The sequence below is a fragment of the Lacerta agilis genome, chromosome 14 (genome assembly GCF_009819535.1).
Source record: "Lacerta agilis isolate rLacAgi1 chromosome 14, rLacAgi1.pri, whole genome shotgun sequence".
Lineage (NCBI taxonomy): Eukaryota > Metazoa > Chordata > Lepidosauria > Squamata > Lacertidae > Lacerta > Lacerta agilis.
The window spans coordinates 36439066-36466247 of NC_046325.1; the positions used below are offsets into that span (position 1 = coordinate 36439066).

At 47.5% G+C, this 27182-nt stretch overlaps 1 protein-coding gene across 3 annotated transcripts in view; it reads left to right on the plus strand.

The window, feature by feature from the left end:
* Positions 1-26647, plus strand: part of LOC117059261 (RNA binding protein fox-1 homolog 1-like) — a 37627-nt gene extending 10980 nt beyond the window's left edge. The window contains exons 1-12 of one of the 3 annotated variants that reach the window (XM_033170872.1): positions 1454-1537; positions 2278-2499; positions 12769-12912; positions 13842-13895; positions 15154-15246; positions 16913-16973; positions 17364-17417; positions 18939-19074; positions 20237-20276; positions 22143-22213; positions 22299-22371; positions 25770-26646. In XM_033170872.1, coding sequence (XP_033026763.1) covers positions 2314-2499; positions 12769-12912; positions 13842-13895; positions 15154-15246; positions 16913-16973; positions 17364-17417; positions 18939-19074; positions 20237-20276; positions 22143-22213; positions 22299-22371; positions 25770-25814 — 957 coding nt within the window. In that variant the 5' untranslated portion in view covers positions 1454-1537; positions 2278-2313 and the 3' untranslated portion in view covers positions 25815-26646. Of the gene's footprint in view, positions 1-1453; positions 1538-2277; positions 2500-12768; positions 12913-13841; positions 13896-15153; positions 15247-16912; positions 16974-17363; positions 17418-18938; positions 19075-20236; positions 20277-22142; positions 22214-22298; positions 22372-25769 lie in introns of those variants that run through there. The other 2 variants (XM_033170871.1, XM_033170870.1) reach the window with 2 other exon arrangements.
* The last annotated feature ends 535 nt before the right edge of the window (positions 26648-27182 follow it).

A 27182-nucleotide genomic window follows, 5' to 3' on the forward strand; every position in this document is an offset into this window, starting at 1 on the left:
TTCTATCTGATATGTTGATATTTGAAAATAAATAAATCCACAGCGCATTTGTGTGTGCATTAATGCAAACTGTGCCAACAGTTGTACGACTTCCAGGGACTGTACGAGGGCATCAGGGACCCCTAGTTAAAACAGAGCCACCCACCTAGGATTTTGTCAATGAATCATCTTTTTTTACCAATTGAATACGTGTAAACACATTTGCATCTCGCCAGAACCTCAGTACAAAAGATTTCTGCATTGCAGGGGGTTGAACTAGGAGGTGGTGTCAGTGGTGCCTTCCGAATCTTCCGTTCTGTGATTCTATAAATGCCTTTTTCAGATGTTGAAAAGAAATGTGAGATAACATACAGAAGCTATCACATAACGCTTGAAGGAAATTCCACCTTCAATAGTTCCTTTCCAAATCCTTGTTGACACAGTGGTGCACCAGGGCCAAAACAGCATCATTGTGTGTGTAGTGGCTGCTGTTTGGGATCAGAACAGGGAAGTTATGGGTTCAAGTTCCCATAGCTCTGAAGCACGCTGGGGAACTTTGGCCCTGCCACTCACTCTTAACCTATCATAATGGGTTACAGGTAAGTAGCCGTGTTGGTCTGCCATGGTCAAAACAAAATAAAAAATAAAATAAAAATTCCTTCCAGTAGCACCTTAGAGACCAACTTAGTTTGTTTGTTCTTCTTCAGATTCATGCTTGCACATGAAAGCTCATACCAAGAACAAACTTAGTTGGTCTCTAAGGTGCTTCTGGAAGGAATTTTTTTTAAAAAAATTTATTTTGTTTTGACTATCATAATGGGGATGGGGAGAGATACACAAGCCCTTTGGAGAAATAGTGGGACAAGATTAGAATGTAATACATGTGACCTTAACTCTCAACCCCGCCAGTTAATCAACTCAAGCTTTTGTTGATTAATCCTACTAATTAAGCAAGCGGAAACATGTAGCCCGAATTAAAGCCCTTTGTGCTAGCTTCTAACAGGAGCACTGTTTGCTTTCTTCAGTCTGAGATGCCAGTACACACCCTCAGATTCCTAATATTAATTCATACTACTACCGATGCATAAACAACCTGGTTCCTTCTAGGACTAAGCCCTTGGGCTCAGATTAATCCTTGCCCCTGTCGATGGGACAGGTGGGGCAGGTGCGTGGGCCACAGGGGCTGAGCCTGCCTGGCAAATTGCAGATTCCAGCGAAATCTTGCAGCTGTCTTTCTTCTTTATCTGCAGCCTGGGTTTTACAAAAGCCCCCAAACAGCTGAAAGAGAGAGAGAGAGAGAGAGAGAGAGAGAGAGAGAGAGAGAGAGAGAGAGAAAACAGCAACTCCAAATAAGGGCTGAGGAGGTGCTGATAAGAGGCTGGCCAATCGGAGAGCCTGCGCCTGTTGCGATTTCTCCCCATTGGCAGAGGGGAAAGGACAAGGGATGCCTTTATAGTCCTGGTCCAGGGGGAGAGAAAGGGTGTGTGCGTTTTTTCCTGAGCATCTTATCCTGGCAGAGACTCCGGAAGGTGCCAGGGGATGGGGCCTGTTGGCATAGGTGGGTGAAATCTTGCAGGGTGCCTCGTTGTCCTTATTATGATACATTGGGGTGGGGTTTGGCTTGAAACCCTGAGCTTTCCCATACAGGAAAAAAAGAGGGGAGTGTAATTGGTTCAGGCAAGAGCAGCTGGGAGATGAGACTCCGGGGTCCTCTGGGAGGGAGGAGTGGGCTGCTTTTCAGGTTAGGGGTGGGTTGAAATTCTGTCTTTATTTCCTGTCTTTTGAATACAGGATAATTGGAGGCCTGGGTTCCCCGTGAACAAGAATTGTGGAGAGCAGAATTTATTAGTGCTGGATTTTAGGGAATTGGTGATGAATGATTGGGACCTCCCTCATCCAGCTCTCGCCTCCACCCACATCACTGGACCACCTTAGGCATTTTTCTCTTTCTCTCTCTTTCCATTCCCTGCAAGCTTTGGATTATAATAGTGTCCTACCTAGCAGGGGTGTTGTAAGAGTTACTGAGACAAATGTCTATAGGTCGCTGAGGAGGAGAGCTCCACACTATTCTTTGGGACAAAGGATACTGGAAACGTCTGGAAAGGAGAGCAGCGTATTAGGAAGGTGGGTGGACGTGTTGTGAGAGAGGAATTGGTGTTTAGCAGTTGCGGGGATGAAGATCGGTGGCCTAGCTATCCCCAGTCCTGCTTGATTCTGAAAAATGGCTGCGATGGCTCCCCTCTCGTTCGCTGCTTGCAGCTCCTCACTTTGTTGTCTGTCTGCTCTTCCTCCCTGCAGGGTAGTCCAGATGCAGCGGTGCCGCCAGCAGATGCCATGACACAGACGTTCCCAGCTCAGTACCCTCCGCCGCCACCCCAAGCCCGGCTGCCTCCGCAATACCATCTCCACAGCACCCCTTCAGAGTACCCATCCCCAACAGCGCCGGATCACAGCCTTCGTATCTTCCCCGAACAGGGAACGGCTGCGCCAGAGCCCCTGCCACTGCCCCCACCGCCTGCGGTAAGTGATTGGCTGAAGGTCTGGCTGGGCTTCACTTGGGCAAATGGATGGGGAATTGTGGGTGGTTTGGGGTTACTTTTATTTTGAGGGGTGTGCTATGGGTGCCACGGATCGTAATGGCCCTGATTCCATTTGTAGCATTCCTCCAAAACTGTTCAGGAGCTGGTTGAAGGATTTGGACCCCTCCTATTCGTTATAGGAAAAATCCTGAATGCAGGAAAGAGCTGCATTTCTCTTCCTTCCTGTCTCCACATCTTGCACCCCAACAGGAGCTGTGTAGGGCAGGCCTGGTTTTTCTCCAGGAGCCTCAGTTCCCGGGTTCTCTGGGGGAAAGAATGACATCTCTTGGGGGTTTGGTGTTTGGCAGGCGGATTTTCCGAAAGGAGAGGGGGATCTTGGGATTTTAGAATGAGAGTAGATTAAAGATGGGTGTGTGCTGGGCTTGCAGGACTTTGCGTGGTCATGGTTCACCATGGGGGCTTGCCTTTAGCCCTTTGGGTTCTCAGGATTGAGCCCTGACACCTGTGAAGCAATAGAGAACAGCATCTCTAACCACGTGCAGAGAGTGGCGTGTTTTTCCACCCTCGTACCATGAAGCAAACCATTACCAACTCCTACATCTGAAAAGTTAGAGGTTGGAGAATGGACTCCCAAAGCAAAGGATAAATCTTATGGGGACAGGCTCTGACTCCGAGGCTGTTCATTTTAGAAAATTAAACACAGGAGAGGCATCGGATTTCTACAAGAGGTTTTGTGCGTTTTTGTTTCTGTGCTCGTCTGTTTGGACTTCCCTTGGCTGCAGCCCCCAAATCTTGCAACAAACAAGGAAAAGTGCCTCTGAGCATATGTAGAATGTGCTTTTGGTCAACTACTAAACAACTGCTGCTTGTTGACAGCACACACACACACACAGAGAGAGAGAGAGAGAGATTCAGATTCATGGGACCGAATAGTTATTCCCCACCCACCCCCAAAATTACCACTGCCCTTTCCTCCTTTACCTACACCAGGCACCCCCAAACTCGGCCCTCCAGATGTTTATGGGACTACAACTCCCATCACCCCTAGCTAACAGGACCAGTGGTCAGGGATGATGGGAACTGTAGTCCCAAAACATCTGGAGGGCCCAAAACATTGGGGATGCCAGACCTACACTATTGGAAAAACTAGTTCCTATCAAGACTCTACCTCTGGTCCTTTCCGAACCCATTTTATTAGCTCCTTGTAGATCTGCTTTCCCTGGTTTTCTGTTGCAGCCATCCCCTTCGCCCTCTTGTAAGTGCTCAATTTTTACTTCTCCCTCATGGCTGCATTGTGCCTGAGCGCAGGACTGGAATTTACCTCAGTACCAGTAAAGGTTGGCCGAGGTTTGAGGTGCCCCTAGGCACAATGTCTTCTGCTGAGCTCCCTCTTATGTTGGTTGGCCCTGATGGTTTTATCTGATATTGGCAGCAGCTGCCGCCAGGTGGTTTGCGGCTGCCATTTTACATTTCCCATGATGCCCCTGGTGTGGCATCATTCCAGGACATTGAGGGAAATTAAAAATGGCAGCTCCAAGCCATTTGAGGGGTGGGTGGGTGGCGCTGGGCAGCTAACTGCTGCCCACGTCCTGATGTTGGGCCTAAACGCCAGGGAGTCGCTTCTTCCCCTCCAGATACACTGGAGGAGCTTCTTCCTGAAATAACAGCATGTCTTTTAGAGACATCATGTGATGTAACATAGCTCTCCCACTGGAATTTCCCAAAGTTAGACTTCTGAGGAAGGACAAGATTAGTGTGAGGAAGAGAGACCAATGGATATTCTTCTTTTTTTGTAGACCAGAGGCTTTTTTTAAAAAAAAGAAAAAGCACTTGCACTCAGAGATGCAGACACAGTCATCCGATAATAATCGAGAGCAATGGAGGCTTCCCTTTGAGGTGATCATAGGGACTAGAGACATGGAATCTCTACTGATGGCTTCCATTTCTTTTCATGGCAATCTGTACTGCAGACCAAGCGCATAATTTCCTTTCTCTGCTGCCAGTTGCCGAATCACACCATTCCTCATTGGTTTCTTACCTCTGCATACATTTAGGATGAAAGTAATCGAATTCCGATTGTGGGGAGTTTCTTCATGGAGAGTTGTGTCACGGAGTAAGTTCTTTCTGACTTGGCAGAAACTCCGAGCTTCTGTTTTCAATTGCACCATGTTGAACCTCCCCAAGATGTTTCAGTAGTCTTGCCTAAACTCTCTCTCGCTTCTCTCTCAAAATCACCCAGATGCCATAGCCAAGCAGGAAAAACCATATTCAAAGCAATCTGAGGTCAAATATGGTAGCAATTTTTACTGTGGTAGGAGAAACAGGAGTATTATTCAGCTGGTTACACACCATACATTCAAAGCACCTGCCCAAAGATTATTGGGGACAGTAGTTTACCCATCACAGAGCTACAACTCGCAGAACCATTAGTGAACTACAGTTCCCAGGATTCTTTGTGGAGAGGGGGAAATTGTGTATGGTGTGTGAGAGGAGATCATGGCTGCTGTGCCACACAGAACCAAGCCAGTGTTTGGCATAGCGTGCCTCTGAACCTGATCTCGTGGTTTGGCTCTCTCCAGACTAACCCAAAAATGCAACCAGGTTTGTAGAGAAAAGAACAGGTCTAATATAAATCGCATCCACACCATACCTACAAATCAGTCTTATACCACATTAATGGTCATGACACCCCCCAAAAAGAATAATGGGAACTGTAGTTTACCAAGGGAGCTGAAAGTTAACAAACTATAGTTCCCATTATCCTTTGTGGAGGGAGCCTTGACTGGGAGTATAACAGGGCCTGAGGGTAGTTGAACGCTGTTCAGATGTTGTGGGCAAGGGGGTACATGGCACAACTGTTTCATATTATGTGGGCTCTCATGCTTGGTGCCCACACATAGCAGAATGATGGAATGGCAGAGTCCTGAGGTGATAAAATGGACTGCACCACGTAAGTTTATGGGGAACGTGGGCAGAGGGGAGAGGAAAACCTACCTTTATAAACAAAATCCCTCCCTGCAAGTAGGATATTAGCACTGTTAAAAGTTGCCGGGTTAGAACCTCTCTTTTCTCTCCGATGTGCTTTTTAATAAAAGAGAGAACTCCCAAATGACACCCACACCCCCGCAGTCTGAATTAGTATGGTCCACTTTGGCACCTCAGGATTATGCTACCTTATTCTGCTGCATGTGTGGACCCGGCCTTACTGCTCACGCAGAAAGCGAGTCACGCAGGCAGGACATGGTTGTGGAAGGTTTCAGATTAGAACAACTCCTGACTCTTGCTCCAAAGGAAGCAGGGTGAGACCCGCTTCTCCCATCATATGCATTGGATGGATCTTCCCCTCTTTCCCCCACGTTTCAGGGCAACAGCTTCCTCCCTCCTCTCGCCTGAGCCAGTGACCCTCGAGGAGATGGACTCTCTGCCCATATTGGGTAACACTTTTTTTTTTGCCGGCCAGGACAGCTGCGCCTCACCCCCTATCAGATTCCCTGTTCTCTCTCTCTCTCTCCCCTCCCCCCCCGCCCTCAACTTTCACCATCTTTGCTGGCAGCTGTTTATCTCCACATGGGAGACAAGTGGTGTGTTGCTGATAGCCTCATCTCAAGGGCACTGTGCCCTCCGAGAGACTGTAAACAGAGAGGGCTCAAGACAATTTGGTGCCCGAGGCAAAAAAACAAAACAAAAAACACAACCTTGATGGATTCCCTTTCCACTCTCTGGTGGTGGCAATAGTAGTAGCTCTTACTGACCACCACCACCGATCGCCCAAAGTTCAGCTTCCAAACTGACATTTGGCTGCTTTCCAATGGCACCCCAAAATCTATCACATGAGCAGTGGCGGAGGAAGAGGAGTGTGGCGGGAGTGCATGCCCCCGGCAGCGCCGGGGGCCATGACCCGGAGACGGCGTGCCACGCCCCCAGGACGCCCGCCATACCCCTGTGCTCCGCCCCGCCCCAACCTGCTCTCCACCCCCCCCCCCCCGGTGCCAAAGCATGGAGCTCTGCCACTGCATGTGAGGTAAGCCTTTATAGTAGGGCTGGTCTAACAAAGGAAGTTTAAATGCCCTCCCTCACAGAGTCCTGTGCCGTCGCCCCCCTGCTTCCGCCCCCAATAAAGTTGCCATCTGTCCAGATTTTTTTTTTAAAAAACTGGCCTCTAAACAACTGCATAAGCTGCAGAAGTCAACAGGTGAAGTTTTTTCCAGGGCCTAAAAACCCACCATCACCTGCTAATTCCTGCAAACCAAACTGTTGTTTAGGACGCAGCTGCTGGGGTCGATAAACTGGCAGCCCTGCTTGTCAATCCAGTGTCTGGCTGTTCCACGTCCAGGCAAACCCTGATCTTTGGTTCTCTCGTGCAACCTAGATTACAAATTACCCCACAAGATCTAATCCTGCTTGGCTATCTTCCTCCAGCTTTCCTCCTCGGCCACAGTTAGGGTTGACACATTTCCCTCCCTATAGCCCTGTTCCTCCGCCTTTAATGCCAGGTGGGCATGCAGCAACCAGCAGGTGAAGCCTGCATGTTCTTTGTCACCTCCTAACGCCGGCACATCAAATTAGAGCACAACATAGAAGCTGGTAATCATCATCATCATCATCATCATCAGTGCTTTTTTCTGGGGGTACACAGGGGTGCGCATAGCCCTAAACATTTTGTGAATGTAAGTTCTGCCTCATTTAGGGGCAGTATTTCAATATGAGAAGGAAAATGATAGTAACATTTGTTTTTGGAAAAAACACTGATAATAATAATAATTTAATGGCTGCTTTGTCTTCAGCCTGACAATACCTGCCTTTCGAAGGTGCCCTTAGGACAGGCACCCCCAACCTGCGGCCCTCCAGATGTTTTGGCCTACAACTCCCATGATCCCTAGCTAACAGGACCAGTGGTCAGGGATGATGGGAATTGTAGTCCAAAACATCTGGAGGGCCGAAGGTTGGGGATGCCTGCCTTATAACATATTTCATTATCTGATGTTGAATTATAATGTTCAGTTCCACATTGCTCATTATCTGATGTTGAATTATAATGTTCAATTTCACATTGCTTACTGTGTCCAGCTCTGGGTTGTTCCCACCCCATGTATATGTTTTGTAGCTCACCTTATTTCAGTTGCAGGTGCTTCCTTTCTTCCATGTTCAAGGTGGGCAACACAGAGGCTAAATTGGAAGAGTGGGGAGCTCCCCCCCCCATACCGCTCATTCCCTAGTGGAGAGCCTTCCGGAGTGGGAGGCACAAGAGGGTGATGGGTGGGGCCAGAGACAAAAGTGGGTGGGGCCAAGGCTGTGGGTCTTACCTTTGGTGCAGTGCGATTCATTCCATCTATGCCTGTATTTCCCAAAGTGGGTAAGAATGCGGCAGCTGGACTGGTGACTGGGAGTGGCCGGCATAACCATATAACACCTGAAATACCTACATTGGCTCTCAGTACATTTCCGAGCACAATTCAAAGTGTTGGTGTTGACTTTTAAAGCCCTAAACGGCCTTGGCCAAGTATACCTGAAGGAGCGTCTCCACCCCCATCGTTCAGCCTGGACACTGAGGTCCAGCTCCGAGGGCCTTCTGGCAGTTCCCTCACTGCGAGAAGTGAGGTTACAGGGAACCACACAGAGGGCCTTCTCGGTGCTGGCCCCCACCCTGTGGAATGCCCTCCCATCAGATGTCAACAACTATCTGTCTTTTAGAAGACGTCTGAAGGCAGCCCTGTTTAGGGAAGTTTTTAAAGTTTGATGTTTTATCGTGCTTTTAATATTCTGTTGGGAGCTGCCCAGAGTGGCTGAGGAAACCCAGCCAGATGGGCGGGGTATAAATAAATTATTATTATTATTATTATTATTATTGCCCCCTGGGCAGCGATGGAACCATCTGGGGGCATTAGTAGCATCAGGTGCAATTGGGGAGCATTGAATAAAAATATAGGGGTGGTGGAAGCATAAAGAAGAGAAGAAAAATTTGAAAAAAACGTTCGTACATGTTTCATTTGTTGCATAAGGACGCTTACGGCCAGGTCGGGTGCTGTTGTGGGACAGTGACAGCACCTCCCCTGGATCCGATGGTTGTGCTGGAGTCGAGGGGTTTTCGAATTCAAGCTTCATGGTGTCTTATACTTGCAAAACATTTTCTTTACTGAGTTGTTGGACTCAGTAGGTAGAAATATAGATACATAAAAGAACGCAAATTTGTCACTGCGACTTTCTGCTTGCTCGTTTAAAGAAGTTGGATTTTAAGAGGGGGCGCTGAGTAGTGGGTGTCACCCCCCCCCCCGGATGAAAAGGGGGTGGTAGGCCAAATAAGTTTGGAAGCCTCTGGTCTATGCAAAAGTCAAAGCGGTGCTTGGGCCCCCATCTCTCCAGCCCTCACCCTGCCAAGGAAGAGGCAGCCTCGCCGTTCCAGGACAGCCCAAAAAGCACTTGAGGAGGATGTGGAGCAGGGCAGGTGAACCATGTGGTCTGGGGAGGGAAAGTGTTTGTTTGGGAGGGGTGCGGCCTGGGGAGATCCCCATGGGTCAAACAGAGAGGCTGCCACCCACTACCCTGTGGGCATCAGGTCCCCCAAACCCTGCTTTAATGTCTGTATGTGTCTCTCTTCTCTCCTCCCTTTCCCCTCCCTTCTCTCTCTCCCTCTGCTGGAAAGCCTTTGCTAAGTACCAACTGCCAAAGGATTCCTGGTCTGTAGCAATTCCTACCCCCCCACTCAATGACTGTGTCTTTCCCGGACTAGGGGGCCTTTTCCTGGGGGTGTTAACAGCGACGGTTCGTGGACCTCTCCCATCAAGCTCAGGTTTTTGTCCCAGGCATCTTGGACATCCATCACGTTTCTCTTGTTCTACTCTCATTATTAATACATGAATAGTTAACCTCTTACTCACCGTGCAACTGCACCTGCCTGTCTTCTCAGCCTGACACCTCCCCGCCCCTACCACTCCTGTGCATTTGACCCTTCCAGCCAAAATCGGGGAGGTTTTAATCCCTGTTGAACTTGTCTTTATGAGCAAAGAGTCTGCGTAGCATTTGATGGATGCATCCAGCTTTTATGGGGGGGGGGGGCAGGGTTGTGGAGTGTATTGCCGGGTTGGGATGGCAGGGGGTTGGGTGTGGGGAAGAAGCGGCAGAAGACGAAGGAGGGCTGGCTACTGCCTGGTGGATTGTTTGCATTTGTGAGTGGCCAGGATCGCGTGTCTTGTTTTTTTACTAGCAACATGAGGGTGCTCCTTTCTGCGGGTGTGACATGCTCAGAGGCTGGCGCACTGCCGGCACGGCCTGTAAGCATGCCCACGCAGAGCGGCCGTATTGTAGAGCTCTCCACAGGTCCCACGGATATCGCTGTTTATTTTGGAAGGGCTGTTGTTGCTCAGCGGTAGAGCACCTTCCTCGCGTGCAGGTGGCCTCGGGTTCGGTTCCCGACATCTCCAAGCAGCACAGAGAGAGACTCCTGCCTGAAACCCCGGAGAGCCGCTGCCGACCAGGGTAGACATCACTGAGCTAGATGCACCGATGGGTCGCACTCGGTTTAAGGCTTCTTGTCCCTAAAATGGAATGTCTGCATGTGGACAGGCTGAGGGCGCGGATCATTACCAGCAGAGACTCCTAACTTTCACGGGGGGGGGGGAGAGATAGCAGAGCGAGACATGCACTTTAGCAAAAATTGTCCCTGGGCAACGTTGTACATGCATGTTTCTTCCCCGTTGCTTCTGAAGATTGCTCCTCGCCCCCCCCCCCCCAGCATCTTGTCTCAGAGACCAGTTGCTTTGAAAACAAAGGGAGGGTTCAGCCACAGAAGTTTGTGGGGGGGGGGGAGGGCTCAGAGGAATTTTTATCCGAGCCCAGATCCCTCATCACCATTGATTCCCAGAGTCTGTGCTCGAATGAAACTTTCCTGAGCACCATCAAGCTGCAAAGGCAGCTTGTGAGAGGCATTTCCTTAGTAGAGAGAAATGCAGGGGAGGGAAAAAGTCGCCTCTGCTCAGCACTGTTTCTCCACTCAAAACGCACAGCCTCCCAGGGCTACTTTTCATTGTTATTTTTTAAAAAAGGGTTCTATTGGTATACCAAAGGTATAGGTAATGGCTGGACGGAGTCTTAAGTTGTGTGCCCCACATGTTCTTCCAGTGCGTTGTGGGGGTGTCACCTGTACCCCTTCCCTTTGTCTGGACTGTACCATTGTAGATGGCAGCTAAGAGCTCACATGATGGAATGCTTGTACAAAACCCAACAAATCACCACACGTAGGAAGTTGGACGTTACGAAGAAGGATCCTAGCCTTCCTTCCCTCCCTGGGCAGGCTAGTTATCTTTGAGCATGTATGCATTGCTCTTAATGTGCAAGGTTGCATGTGGGAGCTTCCCATCAGGTGCCGTTGACATGGCAGAGTCCAGACACAGTTTACGGCCTTATCTGCCGTTTCTAAGAACAAAGCCACGGAGGGAGCCAGGCTTCTTTGGCGATTAGCCCATCCTGCGGCAGCAGGTCAACTGAGCTTCGTGAACTGTGAGACTTCGTGCTCCACAAAGCCTGTTTGGACATTCCTGCCTTCCTTGTCATCGCAGGGAGGTGGTAGCACATGCCCCAAAGAGCGCCCCCCCTCTTTGTAGCAGGAATTTCAAAGACAAGTTCAACTCTGCCCCCCTGCCGGATTAATTGCTTCTCTCAGGCTCTTCTCTCCCCCCCCCCAACCCTTTGGCACTTATAAGACATTGCAAGAGAGGCTGCCCACACCTCGGCCGTGGCCTTGGAATGTTGCATCGTGGTGATTGCATCGTGAGTCGAGGGGGACCATCTGCATGGAGAAGAGGGGTGGTGGTGTCCGGTTTGGGGTGGTTCTCTGTGTCCCCCAATCTTCTCCACAAGGTTTCTGTGAATCGTGCCCTCTCTCACCTGGCCCTGCTTCTTCTCTCCACTAATGTCCTTCTGTGTGCTGGTTTGTGTCCGTCCTCTCCATTAACCCAAGCCAGAATGTTTTGCTGATGCATTGGGACATTTCTCTCTCTCTCTCTCTCTCTGGTTGACCGGGAAAAGGTTGGGAAGAAGGTTGGCCCCATCTTCCTTGCAAAGAGAGTGGATCTGACTTTGGGGGTGGGATTGGGTGGGAAACAAGGAGGGGATCTGGCCCCCTCTCTTCTGAACTTCCATGCCAACTGACAAGATAAACAAGAAGGGCCAAATGAATTTGTGGAATTAGCAATTGTGTGAATTGTTCAAGAGTAAATATAGCAGATGGAGGAGCCCAGTCTTGAGCAGAATTCTGGCAGGGGAGCTTCAGGTCACTGCAGGCCAGAAATGGATTCTGCCCTTTCTCACTTGCTATTCACACAATTGCAAAATGTGTGACAGGTGTCACATTGAGTTGGCCTCCAAGTTTCACATGAATCCTTCTGCAGATAAATATTGCAGCTCTTGCTGGACAGCACCACTTCAGGTTTCAAGGGCAAAGGAGTTCATGACTGACTTTCCCCCCTCCATTTAAGTATCTGCGTATGCGGTGCTGGCATGCCAGGCAGAAAAGCAGGCAAAAAAAAGCTTCTTTTAGATCTGCATTTTTCCGAGGGCAGTAAGTCCAGTTCTTCTTTTTAAACAATCTGAGAGAACCTCCATACATCTAAGGAGCTTCCATGTGAAAACTGAACTCTCAGGACTCTGAACCCATTACACATCTCCTTGGCCACTGTGAGAGCAGAATGCTGGACTAGATGGGCCTTTGGTCTGATCCAGAAATGGTCCGTCTTATGTTCTGGCTCGTCAGAAGAATGGATCGTGCTAAGGCTAGACAGAGCAATAGTCTGACTCAATGTGAGGCAGCTTCAGATGCTCAACATTGGGATGATGCTAGCTGCTGGCATCTGATGTCTTGGACATCACTTTCACTGCACACATATACACAAGCCACACCTGCTTGCTTTCTCCTTTACAAAGATCAGAGCGACAGAGCAAAATTGCTATGCAGATGCTGCTGAATATTCCCCCACCCCATGGTACCCAATCCTCCCACCCCATCTTGGCATCAGTTAGACACCATAGACTGACGTTCCCACACTGCGAGTCTCTGTACATCCTCAAGACCACTTGCATATGAACTGGAGAATGCCCATTTTTGGAACTTGTCCAGCTCTGACCACCTTGTTCTGCCCATGGCACGACTTGGGGATGTTATGCTACACGCCCTCTGTGCAGGTGTGCAAGAGGAGGGTTGCCTCAGTGGTGTTTGTGATCCTGCTTCTTTTCCTCCTTGCCCCACCCCTCCCCACAGCAGCCGGAAGAAGCCCCTGCGCCTGAGCTGTCTCCCGAGGCAGAGGAAGCAGAAAGCAGCGAGAACAAGGCCCAGCCCAAACGCCTGCATGTGTCGAACATCCCCTTCCGCTTCCGTGACCCAGACCTGCGGCAGATGTTTGGAGTGAGTCTTTCCTCTTCCCTGCTTCCCTCCAACCTGAGTCATGTCGTGTGATGCTTTTTGTACGCAGTGATCTTTCATTCATCCTCCTTGCGGGTCTCTAGAGTAGGGAAAGTTCAGGGCTTGGTCTGTAGTGGGTGTTTAAGGGCCCTTCAGCATCAATGGGCCCCGGGCAGCTGCCCGGATTGCTGGATGTTGATGCTGTGGAGCCAACCCCAGCACATTGCTGGATTCAGAGGTCTGGGGTGGCATGGTCATATTGCAGGGGTGGCTGAATCCAGTGGCATAGTGTGGAGGGGCCACAGGGTGCAAATTGTTAGAGGCACAAAATTTCAACACCCAGTGCTGCCTCAATACAGCTGCATGCTTCCATTGCTGGGCTCTGTTGAAACTGGCTTCTCCATGCAAACCAGGAAGTGACCTCTCCAGACTATAGAACAACTCTTCTTTTTTATCTGTGCAGCTGTGCTCTCCAGGGCAATGTGGATGCCGTTAGGCAGTTGAATGCGAATGCGTAATCTGTTTTCCACCCTCCCTTCCACTGTGTGGCTTTGGGCACTGGCAACCCATGCTATGCCACTGGCTCAATATGTAGCCCTCTAGATACTGTTAGATTCCGACTCCCACCAGTCCCAGCTTCATGGCCAAATGGCCAAGGGTGATGTGAGTTGTAGTCCAACAAAATAGGGAAGGCCACAGGCTCTCCACACGGTTGCCACATGTAATGCATAAGGAGATGCAGGGGCCATATTTCTGGTTTGGAATGCTCAGGGATAAGTTGTGTATCCAGCCATGCTGGAGGATGGGTGAGTTGTAGGGAAAGCACTAAGTTTTGTATTAGACACTGTCATAAATTCGTTACACATGGTTTCTAGGGCCACAGGCTGCGTATTGTCTATGTCAATGACTGACTTTTCCCCTCCTCCCCCTAGCAATTTGGAAAGATTCTGGACGTGGAGATCATCTTTAACGAGCGTGGCTCCAAGGTATGGAAATGCTAGCTGCCAAGAAGGGGTGGAGAGGTGTGTGGACAAGAAAGTCAGGGTCTGCTGGGCAATGCTGAGCAATTTCTATGCCAGGGATGCGAAACCTCTGCCCCTGCAGACATTGCTGGCCCATAAATCCCATTGTTCCTGGCCACTGGCCTTGCTGATGGGAGTTGAAGTCCAATAGCATCTTGAGGGCCACAGGCTTCCCCATCCCTAGTCGATGTTCTCACAACCACACTGTACAAGTGCAGGATTTGATGTTGACCAAGTGGCCAACTTGGTGCCTATCGGAAGCCTACAAGCAAAGCTAGAATGTGATAGCACACTGTGTTGCCCTCTCCCCATTAGCAACTGGTATCCAGTAGCATGGAGGCTCCATGCACCCCCTACGGCAGAGGAGCCATTGATAGCCTGCTCCACTTTCTCCCCTTCTAATCTCCCTTTAAAGCAGTGTTTCTCAAACTCCTTCTTTCCTCCATCTGGACGAGCAAGAGGTGTTAACAGAATCCAAGAACACATTCCAGCCAGGCAAAAACACTCAAGGGGAGAGGACAAAGCAGGGTGGGTAAGGGGTGTGTGGCCTGGAATCTAAAGGGCCAGGTAGATTATGAGAATCTTCTCCTTTTTTCCAAATTAATTTTTATTTGGTATTGCAAATTAAAATTAACATTTAAAATCACAAATAAAAACAAATACACAAGATTCTCCCGAATCTTTGGACTTCCCTCCACCCCTCCTTGGGTTCCATACTTACCCTTTTCTACTGATTATTTTAAGTCCCTCCACTTATTTGATTGTCCATTACAGGCATAGGCAAACTCTGGCCCTCCAGATGTTTGGGACTACAATTCCCATCATCCCTTGCTAACAGGACAAGTGGTCAGGGGATGATGGGAATTGTAGTCCCAAACATCTGGAGGGCTGGAGTTTGCCTATGCCTGGTCCATTATATCCAAAGTCCTTGTTACATTACAAGGCGTTTAATAAGAGTCCTGCTAATGAATTCAACTGTTTACAGTGGTCTTCCAAATATGGGGGGGAAAAAATCTCCCCCCATTCTTTGTTAAAATTTTGATCTTCCTGGTTCCTGATTTCCCCGGTCATTTTTGCCATCTCTGGATAATCCATCAACTTGGTCTGCCATTCCAGTCTGTTAGGGACCTTGCCGTCTTTCCGTCGCTGGGCTAAAAGCATCCTGGCGGCATACTTACCTGGCAGGGGAGACACCATGATCATGAAGAATCTCCTCTCTTAGGGCTTTGGCTTTGTCACCTTTGAAAACAGTCAGGATGCCGACCGTGCGCGGGAGAAGCTCAACAGCAGCATTGTGGAAGGGAGGAAGATCGAGGTAAGAATTTACTGTGTCCTCAGCATAAATGCCTTGTGTGCATTTCAGTGCCCAAATGCTATGAGCTCTTGCCTGGGAGCTTAACCTGTTGGAAGGGGAAGATGCCCATTTCCAAAAAAAAAACCACGAGGCCCCTTGATCAATGAATACCATATACCTGTATGCTAATAGTGAACTAAATTTTCCGAGTGCCAGTCCTTGTACCATCCACATACAAAAGTGAAATATCAGTGGGTTTTTTTTTGAAGAGGTATATATATATATATATAAACTTCCAGAGAATCCCCCACAGCCTTAGTTTTAAAAACAATTTAAAAAAAACCGCTGTCTTTAGTAGTAGTTGTTTTGTTTTGTTGTGTAGTGCTTTTAATGTTATTTTAGTCGAGTTTATGTAAACTGCCTTGGGACTCATGCACAGTGCCTGATTTATGTATATGCTAAACAAGCTATAGCTTAGGGCCCCACTCTTTTGGGGGCCTCCCAAAAGTGTAAAGGGAAAAAAAAACTGGATGTACATTTCCAGAATATAAGATAAAAAACAAATAAAATAAAACCTACATACAGCAACAGTGTTTTGTGCTGTGTAGGCTCCTGTGATGTAAGTAATGGGCCCCACCTGCTAGCCTGCTCCCTAAAATATCACTGCTTTGCTCATTTCTATATATAGTGTGCCTACATTCTTCATGTGCAAATGGCTTTAGATACCTACCGGTATTAGGTCCATAGATTTCCTTATAGCATATATTCAACATAAAAAAACAGTGGCAATTTGTTGTTGACAAAGGACAGCTGGATATATAAAGGGCCCCATTAGCTGTAGTAGCTTAAGGGCCTCATCAAACCTTAATCCGCCCCCTGCTCATGCGGAAGGCAACTCCTTAAATAAATAAATAAGGACTGAGCATGCTCGGTGCATGTGGAGGGACCAGTAAAACCAAGTGAGGGGTAGAATGGAGTGGTTGGAACAGAAGCACCCCACGCGGCAGCGGTTTGTCGCAGGCCCTGCTCTCGTTTGCCCACCAGGTAGGATCCTGTATAACTACGTGTGGATGCGCATATGTGCATGTGTGAAGAATACCTAGGGTGTACAGATATTGGACAAGCCTTACCTGCCTGAATCCCCTCTTCTGCACAATTATCAGAGGTGCAGAATCCTGTCCTCACTTGCCTTTGGTCATGCCAGGAGCACCACACAGGCATAAATAGGTGCGTGTGTGTGTGTGTGTGTGTGTGCGCACACACAAACACACACACACATAGAAGAAGAAGAAGAAGAGTTTGGATTTGATATCCCACTTTTCACTACCCGAAGGAGTCTCAAAGCGGCTAACATTCTCCTTTCCCTTCCTCCCCCACAACAAACACTCTGTGAGGTGAGTGGGGCTGAGAGACTTCAAAGAAGTGTGACTAGCCCAAGGTGACCCAGCAGCTGCATGTGGAGGAGCGGAGACGCGAACCCGGTTCACCAGATAACGAGTCTACCACTCTTAACCACTACACCACACTGGCTCCACCTTAATTCAAACCCCTTAAGAGCCTTGTCAAAATCATCACTGTGTGGCTATCTATTTACTTGTCCCACTTCTTTGGAGGAAAGAAGAAGAAGCTAATAACAACTTGTTTATGCATGTGGCCTCACTTCCTGCTGCTTCCTTCTCCGATCCAGGTCAACAATGCCACAGCCCGTTTAGTCACCAAGAAACCACCAGCAGCACCAGTGGTGAATGGTATGTAGAAGCTGGAATAAAAATACCTATTTATCTACTTGTACTTTTGACGTGCTTTCAAACTGTTAGGTGGGCAGGAGCTGGGACCAAACAACGGAAGCTCACCCCGTCGCGAGGATTCGAACCCCCGACCTTCTGATCGGCAAGCCCTAGGCTCTGTGGTTTAGACCACAGCGCCACCCGCGTCCCTTTACCTTTTACCTTTACAATAATCAAATAACAGACCCAATAAAGCAGCAGCAAAAACATACAACTTGTAAACAGCAAAATCATCATAATTGGTTCGTTAAGGGCAGGAGCAAGACTACCTGGAGATAGACCGGGAAATAGTAATGAAGCTTGGACAAGTTTCTCCTCTGATTCTCTCCTTGTTTGTCTGTGTCCATTTAGGATGGAAAATCAATCCTATGGTTGGCGCTGTCTATGCCCCTGACCTGTACACAGGTAAGTCCCCACCTCTTTGCGATTGCTTCCCCCTCCTAAACTTCCAGCAAGTTCCACATTTCTGCCTTCCTTTCTCATTTCACCACTTACCAAAAACCCCAATTCCTGTACGCATTTATTTAGGGCATTTCCTTGGAATCAAGTTAGTTCTGTTTTATGATCCCAATTACTAAAAACCCTGCACTGGACTGGCCCTTCTATCACTTAGAATGAGATTTCTGTGATCATTAGAAAGCAATACTAAACAGTCAAATGTATAATAATAATAATAATAATAATAATAATAATAATAATAATAGTGTCATCTGTATGCACCATTTGCCTCAGACTCCAAAATTTTGTGGGTTGGCTCTGTGCCTGTTCAGTGGACCTATCTAGCACCAAACCAGAATACAAGGTTTAGCATTTCTAACCCTGGAATTTTCCCGTTCATTTGGGGTTCAAGGGGCTGAAGAGCAGAGAGTTGTTTGGGTCTGCCATCCTGTTTTGTGCACAGTGCTTCACTGCTGTTTATTGTACCTCTGAGGAGGCTTCCCAGCTGAGTTGAAGCAGTCTGTGTTGTCAAGCTGAGAGATCCAGCTGGAGCATGCTGGGTTCGGTCTTTTTTTTTTTATGTGTATGTGTATAATTTCCTAAGGCCTCAGGAGTATCAAAACTAGCATTCCTGAGGTGTCTCTCAGCTAGGGATGTGGGGAAATCTCATCGAAAACAGGAACATCAATTGCTGCAGTTTGCATGTCCATGCAAGGTAAGGCACTAAAACCATGCAAGCGGAATGCAACAATTCTTGGCTACATATTTTTTTCTTTTTAGTCTGCAAACATTATGCAAACACCAGTGTTTTTGACGTTCTCCTTTCATTGAAACCATCTACTTAATTCATTGTGCTAGTTTCAGCCACAGTGGAGTACGAGGGAATTGTTGGAAGAAGCTGGACCGTAGAGGAAGAGAAACAGCCCCGATTGTGGCGAAAGCAGGATGGGACAGAAATGGTTGCCCCCTTTACATCCTTAGATCCAACCCTGGCTGAAAAATCTCAGTCGTGGCTGAAATTCTTTGGTGGCTTCTCAGAATCCTGTTCCAGGGCTTCTTCTCTCTCTCTTTCTCTCCTTCTTTGAAAAACGCTTTGGGCCATACAACACCCACTCCTTCTTTAAGTCACCCAGTTCCATTGAGCTCATGCTCAAGTTTTCCTCCACCATTTCTGCCCCTAGGCCCCCTTTCCCTCCATTGTGGATTTAGCAAGCTCCAGCTGCTTAGACACACTCCCTGGCCTTTGGGGACTTCTGTGGAAAAAGCTCTTTCTTATTAGGCAAAGTCCATAGAAGGCCAAGAACGAGGGCAGGAAGTGCCACCTGAATAATCCTGGCACCACCTCATTTCCATTCCTGCTACCCGACTTGAATGTGACTTTTATTGTGGAGAATATTTAGCAAGCTGCTTTGAGAGCTTCTCGGGGGTATAAAGTGGGGTATAAGTACTGGAAGTAAACACATTAATATCCTTCTCCCTCCCATCTAGTGGCGAGCATCCCTTACCCCATGATGGCACCAGCTGCCCTGGCATATCGCGGGGCTCTGCGAGGGCGTGGCCGCGCTGCCATCTATAATCCCATTCGAGCAGCACCTGCCCCTTCTCCAGTTCCAGCCTATGGCAGGTGAGAGGCTGAGAGTGTTCTCTTTCTTTTCATGGGGACAACTTCTATAGCCTTAAAAATTTAGGTCCTGAAGTCTGGAGCTTTTGATAAAAGTTCCCCTCAAAATCTTTGCAACCAGCAAATATGTTTTTTATTAAATAAGCACGCTTACATTATAAATGTGCATTTCCTTTTCAAATCTGCACAAAGAAAGAGAGAAATGAGCCCAAGTCACTCTGGGACCTGGCCATTGCCGGTTGGCGGCCCCTAGCAGATTACCCCTGAGAGAACGCGGCCCTTAACAAGGAAAAAAAGCTTTATTATTTCTTTTCTCTGTTCATTTGGAATATATTAAGCTGCCCTTTATCGTAATCAGTCTCATAGTGGAATATAAAAACTCAATCAAGTAAATCAGATGCAAATATAACAATCCACTTTAATGCAGGCATGGCCAAACTTGGCCCTCCAGCTATTTTGGGACTACAACTCCCATCATCCCTGGCTAACAGGACCAGTGATCAGGGATGATGGGAATTGTAGTCCCAAAGCAGCTGGAGGGCCAAGTTTGGCCATGCCTGACTTTATGGCAATAACAGGTAAAATGGACTTCTTGCAGGTAGGAAAGTAACGGTGAAATGCATTGAAAAGTGTGGAATGGATGGCTTAGCGGGAAGACATATAAACATCCCGTGAGGAAATCGGAATGAATGCTCGTTGTCGTTTAACCTTCCTTTAAAGAAATTGGAAAGTACTTCTCCAAATTTCCTAATCCAGTTTGTCAATGAATAAATCAGTAAAAACGGAGGGAAAGGTTATTAAGCTTATTATTTAGTTTATTAAAGTTTATTATTATGGGGAAGTTTGCACGGAAATGTGTACGTTACTGAAAGTAACATCCAAAAAACGACTTATATTAGCGGCTTGGAAAAATGCATATCATATACAGTATTAGGCACAAATTTGTGTATTAGGAGAAATGTGCTTGAAAACACTTTTGGGGGTAGGTGTATACGTATATATTTTAAATGCATGAGACGCTTCAGAAATGGGGCAAACTGAATTTAAGATTAGAACAATAAGAAACTGAGAGAAACCCAGATTGACAGATTTATCATCCCCTGTTGACAAGCTGGGCAAGGTAGAGGACCATCTGTGCTGATTCTCTCTTTCTTTTCCCACCCAGTGTCCTCTATCCAGACAGTCTGTATGGCTCTGACATCTACGTAAGTCTTTACCTGGGTTTCTTTGGGTTTTAGGGTTCAAAGGTCCTGGGTATGTGCTGGCACCAGTTACCTGCGAGTAGAGAAAACAGAGTAGGTTGGGGACTGTCTTCATGGATTTTGCAAGGCAAAGGTCAAGGTTGGGGAGGCATCTCTCAGGGTAGGTGAGCTGGCAAAATAGTCCTGCAAAACTGGCAGGACCCACAAAATTGGGTAGAATGAAGGATTGCCTTGGAAACAAGATGGCATGAGAAATGAGGAACGTGAGAATCTTCCTTTTAGATGGCATGAGAAATGAGGAACGTGAGAATCTTTCTACTGTCTACACTGACTGGCAGTGGTTCTCCAAGGTATCAGGCAGGGAAACTTGGCACCTCTGCATGCAAAACAAATGGTCTCCCCCTGAGCTACAGCTCTTCCTTTAAGGCTGGGGCAGTGGGGAGGCATGGGTGGGATTTGGCCTGAAGGAAAAGGGCATTGAGCCATGTGCAAGTCTGGGAGATCCAGCATGAGAATTGCTCCTGATTTGGGGATTTCATGTGGGCCTGAAAGAGTGGGAATCCATCCTTTAAGGCTGTATTTTATCTATTGAAGAACCATCCAGAAACTGCATCTTATGGGGTGGCCATGCACGTATAGTTAATAAATAAAATTAACAGTAATAGCAAATAAAGAGAGTGTCATGTAGGGGTTTTGTGAACTAACATCACGCATAAGACTGCACAGCGTAGACCTCGTGCAAACATCTGGTGGCTAGGCAGGTCTCCAAAATAACAACAACAACAACAACAATTTATTTATACCCCGCCCATCTGGCTGCGTTTCCCCAGCCACTCTGGGTGGCTTCCAACAGAATGTTAAAATACAATAATCTATTAAACATTAAAAGCGTCCCTAAACAGGGCTGCTTTCAGATGTCTTCTAAAAGTCTGGTAGTTGTTTTTCTCTTTGACATCTGGTGGGAGGGTGTTCCACAGGGTGGGTGCCACTACCGAGAAGGCCCTCTGCCTGGTTCCCTGTAACTTGACTTCTTGCAGCAAGGGAACTGCCAGAAGGCCCTCAGCACTGGACCTCAGTGTCTGGGCAGAACGATGGGGGTATATCCTTCAGGTATACTGGACCGAGGCTGTTGAGGGCTTTAAAGGTCAGCACCAACACTTTGAACTGTGCTCGGAAATGTCGAATCATAGAATCATAGAGATGGAAGAGACCACAAGGGCCATCCAGTCCAACCCCCTGCCAAGCAGGAAACAACACCAAAGCATTCCTGACAGATGGCTGTCAAGCCTCCGCTTAAAGACCTCCAAAGAAGGAGACTCCACCACACTCCTTGGCAGCAAATTCCACTGTCGAACAGCTCTTACTGTCAGGAAGTTCTTCCTAATGTTTAGGTGGAATCTTCTTTCTTGTAGTTTGAATCCATTGCCCCGTGTCCGCTTCTCTGGAGCAGCAGAAAACAACCTTTCTCCCTCCTCCATATGACATCCTTTTATATATTTGAACATGGCTATCATATCACCCCTCACCCTTCTCTTCTCCAGGCTAAACATACCTAGTTCCCTAAGCCGTTCCTCATAAGGCATTGTACTGGGAGCCAATGTAGGTCTTTCATGCAAAATGCAAAATCAGTCCACTAGTGGATGGCCGAGGGGCAAAATTCTTGTGTAAGAAGAAGCAGAAAGAGGCATGGGGTCTCTGTGACTCACTGCGAGGTGAGTTCCAGTGGCTGCTCTTGACCATGATTCAGAAAAGAGGGAAGAAGGTGCATGGAGGAAGTCTTTTGTTTTCCTTTGAAGAACTGGAGACAGGGTGGTCTTCAAGAATCATGCACGGTGGGCTATTGAATTGAATTGAATCTTTGAATTGCAGGGTTATCCTGCAGCTTACAGAGTGGCCCAGACACCTGCAGCTGCAGCAACAGCAACGGCTTACAGCGATGGGTAAGTCTGAGACAGATTGTGTGTCTTGTCCAATGACCCCAAGAGGCTTATCTGATGATCTCCTCTTGGGTCTTTTGGTTCACAGGTATGGACGGGTCTACACTACCGCCGACCCCTATCACCACACCGTGACCCCCGCCTATGGAGTCGGCGCCATGGTGAGTCACTGCATTAAATGCCAGGCATATTGCATCCCCATCGCAGAATCACAAAGCTGGGGGTGGGGGCATGGAAGACCATGTGTGCGCAAGGCAGGGTCAGCTCAGGCGATCTAGTTCCCAGTAATGTAAGCATTGAGCAGGCAGAGTGGAGGAAGTTGCTTCAAGAGCAGCAGTTTAGCTTCAGAAGATAAATGCAAGTGAGGCAACTCCTGTCAGGATGTCCTACACATGAGTAGGACCTTGGCAGAGACAGATGCTTGACTGGCATGTTCCCTCCCTCCTGGGCGATCGTTCGGGAGCTTCAAAAGCATTCCTCAGCCCGAACATCACAGCAACTGATGCCAGAAGACATCAGCACACTTGGGGATCCACAGAGGTTTACTCAGTTGCGTAACAGAACTCAGCAACTCAGCATCTTGGCTAATCTACTTTATTTACATATAAATACACACAGAGCACTGCAACATGGCTCCCTCTCTCTCTAGCATCAGACAGCAAAGAGAAAGAACAAAGGACAATAGTCCCACTTCAGGGAACACAGTCAGACAAACATCCTGTCTACGTCACATCCCATTCCTGTGGAATCAAAACACACAACCAGTCATGTGATAGACAACAAACCCATGACTGCACATGGGGAATGAATCTCCAACAACCCCCTCACCCCCAAGGAAGCATTTCCGCCCTGGGACTGAGCAGGCTTTTTGGTGGTTGCTTCATAAAAAGTTTGGGAAATGTCTGCATGTTTGGAGTGAGGGCTGTGCATTCTGAATAGGCTTTCTTTGCCCTTGATGATGTCAGCCTGCAGCCAAACTGGTTATGCAGAATTGCAGTATTGTTCCATTTGCTGCCTGTTCTGTGGTTGGGTCATTGCCCGTGTGACTAATAGAGGACAAAGGAGGAAGGCCTAGTGATTAGAAGGTTGTGTCTAGCTGCAACAGGGGAAAATAATGAGCTAGATGCATGTTTGCTGCAGGTAGTTCCTGATGAAATCTGTGGGGTTTTTAAGTCATGGCTAACTTGTCCCGCCTGATGTCAATGGGGCCAAGTTTAAGCAACGGGAGTTAAAGTTCTATGCCCACTCAGTTGGGAGTAAGTCCCACTGAAATGTATGGGACATATTTCTGAATACACACATATAGGGCTGCCCTGTTAGACTGGATTCAACCCAGTGTCTGCAAACATGAGCACGAGCAGTAATTTCAACTTCAAAAAATCACAGTGGGGGACGATTTGGCTTGGCTCTCTTTTTATAAAAAAAGGAAAAGAAAAGAAAAGGAGGAAGGAACAAACAAACAAACAAAAAACAGCTGTTTAATAAACTACCACAATGCAATCATAGATCTAAAGAACACAGCTGTTTGTACAAGGGTCTAGCACGGCAGTAAATTTTCCATGAAGGATCAGAAACAGAAAAGCTAAAGTCATTAAAACCAAACTCTGGTGTTTTTGTTTTGTTTTGTTTTGTTTTTTGAGCAAGGACCATTGTAGAGATATGTGAAACCTTCTCATCACAATACTGGGTGTAGCTTGACTGTGTCCCTGAAAAATGCCCAGCAGATGGCAGTGTTTACCTGTCTATTAAGGGTCTTCTACTTTTTCAAATAACAAGCATGTACAATCCATATTCCTTTTGCTCCTATGTGGGATTCCAGTTTCGGTGCTTTGTTTGGCAGCTTTAATAAGTTCTGAAGGAAACGAAAGAGTGCGTTGAGCTTGTGCACGATGTTATAAATTAGAAATGTCACAGTGTCTGACTGAGCCCAAACTTCTGACCTGAGGACAGCCATGCAACTCCCCAAAGTAGGGTGGTTGGTGGGAGTTCTATATTGCATGTGGAGGAGAAGCCTAGACAGACAGGAAGCATGGGTCTCTCAGGCTTCCTGTCCTCTGTATCTTCCTTTCAAATAATCTAGAGCTGCAGGCACCTTATTTGTTGGGGAAGAGAGCCCCCAAGAGGAATTCTGGGGAATGGAAAGGAAGATGGTAGGACAGGCTCTTCCTATCTGGCTCAACTTTCAGTTACCCACCCAAGCTTAAAAAATAAAACCCCAAAAGCTTGGAAGTAACATGCACATTATTTTGTATATTAAGTTTAGACGCTTACCACTAATTTTATTGTCACCAATTTCCTTTTAAATTTAATTGTGTGAGTGTAATTGCTCTTCCTGTGTTTTTTGTCTTGTCTTGCTATGAGCTTAAAGCTGAAATCAATTGATTGATTGAGGGTGCCATTTTGCTCACATATGGTATAGTCTCGATTTATGTAGTTGATCTGTGAGGAATGAATTGTGTGAACGTTCCTATCTTTAGGCAGAGAGCTAAAATAGATTATGATGGTGATCCCATATACTAGTAGGGAATGCTTTCAATAAAGATCCATCTTTAGTTAAAACAGCGCCATCCGTGCAGACGAGGGAAGGTATTGAATGGTTTAGAGAGGAACACCAGAGTTTGTAGAAATGCAAAACACACACACACACACACACACACACACACACGGGGGGGGGGGATAGGAGACAATTAGGACTCAGCAGGCTCAGTGGCCATGGAAAACTGATTGGGGGGGAGTGTAGAAAACTGTTGGCGGTGGTGGAAGAAGAATGGAATACGCTGGGGAAAGGGGCATGGCTGGAATACTGAACAGGAGTGCTCTACACTGCAACATTTTGTTGCAGATCCTACTTCGTTTCTACAACGCAGACAAATACACTGCATTTTACTACTACTACTACTACTACTACTACTACTACTATATTATTATTATTATTTATACTGCGCCCATCTGGCCGGGCCTCCCCAGCCACTCTGGGCAGCTCCCCACAGAATATTAAAAACATGATAAAACAATAAAACATTAAATACTTCCCTAAACAGGGCTGCCTTCAGATGTCTTCTAAAATTCAGATAGTTGTTTATCTCCTTGACATCTGATTGGGAGGCCGTTCCACAGGTCGGGCACCACTACCGAAAAGGCCCTCTGCCTGGTTCCCTGTAACCTCACATCTCACAGTGAAGGAACCGCCAGAAGGCCCTCGGCGCTGGACCTCAGTGTCTGGGCTGAACGATGGGGGTGGAGACTGGTATACTGGGCTGAGGCCATTTAGGGCTTTAAAGGTCAACACCAGCACTTTGAATTGTGCTCAGAAACGTAATGCATGTAAATAGACAAGTCCCTGCAGAATTCCCAGTTTAACAATAAAACTGTAGGAGGTACCAGAGGAAGAGAAGAAGATAGCAAGAGGGGTTGCATGACCTATAGGCTTTGCTACAGGAGGTGATGAGGATTAAGAGGTCAACATAGTTTTTTTGTTAACTCCTTCCTGTCCTATTATTTTGACTTTTCCTCCTGTACAACTTTCCCTTCACACGCCTGCTCCCTCTCTTTCTGGCAGGCCAGCTTGTACCGAGGAGGATGCAACCGTTTCACTCCGTACTGAGGGACCAAGCGCTGGCGCTGAGCATCTTGGAGGCACCTGTGAGCTGATGGCACAGGTGGTGGGACCTGGCGCTGAGAACCTTGCGTGTGTTTGTGTGTGTGGTGTATATATATGTGTGCGAGAGGAAGGCAGGCAGGTGATCGGTGAAGATACCTCTCAACCAGCAGGACGCTAATTCTGGGTGACGGTCAAATGACGACAACAATTCAGGTGCTTCCTCCAGTCTCTTCAAAGCCTTCGTCGTTACTCACAAATTCTGGCCTCTCCTGTGTTTTGCTGTTGGCCACCAGTTGGATGGTCGACACAATTCAGATGCAGGGCAAACTGAAAACAGGCAACCACAGCTAGGTTACAGGATTGGCAAGGTGAAAGCAAATCCAGTTCACTTTGCGGCAGTGGGGGCAAGCTAGGGCCTTCGCAAAAGCCATTCCCTGGAGTTCTCTGTGATAGAGCAATCTCCTTGGTGTCCTTCCGCCACAACCATAAACCAGTTTCAAAGCTGTTTAAATAGTCATGGCACCTGATTATGCAACCTTGAGGAAGATTGTGGAGAATCAAGGATAGAATTGTGTATTTCTTCAACCAAGGATACTCAGGTCCTTAGATTTTGGCAGATGGACTGGGGAACTGTGAGAACGAAAACTGATTCCAGGCTATTTCTGGATTTCAATTCACCTTCACTACAACATGTGCATCAGTTATGGCTTCCCTAAGAATCCTGGGATGTGTAGTTTTGAAAATGCTGAGAATTCTCTGCTTGTGGTTCCTAAGACTGTCCCGGGCCACAATTCCCAGGGTTCCCTGGGGTGTAGCCCCCCCCCGCCCCCGGTGTTACAGCTCCGCCATATGGTTTAGCTAGCGGAGGTTCAGAATCATCGGTGCGGGGGGGGGGGGGGACTTTGGTAATCTTTCGTAATATGGCGTCCTGTGCAAGGCAAAAATCTGGCACCCCCAAATTGATCTTCTCAGTTTTGCACCCCCTTGGCTTGGCGCCCTGTGCAGGGGGTCTGCCTGTACCACCCTAAATCTGGCGCTCATCTGTCTCTATCTTTCTCTGGAGTTCTCCCCTTCCTTCTCTCATTTCCTGTCCTTTTCTTCCTCTTTGATTGCTCTTTTATATTTTCTTCATGATGCACTCATACTGTAGTTTTTTGTGCTCCCCTGTACTTCAGATCTGCTTTGGGTATCAGCTCAAGAGCCAGCCTCTTATTTTTCTGTGAAAACTTTGAGATTATTATTTTTTTTATCAAAGTCGGGGTAAATCACAGTATATTTTTTTATAAATATTACTTCCCTATCTTTTATTCTTTTGTGAATCTGTCTGCAATGGACCCTCTGGATACGAACTTAATTCGTTCCGGGGGTCCG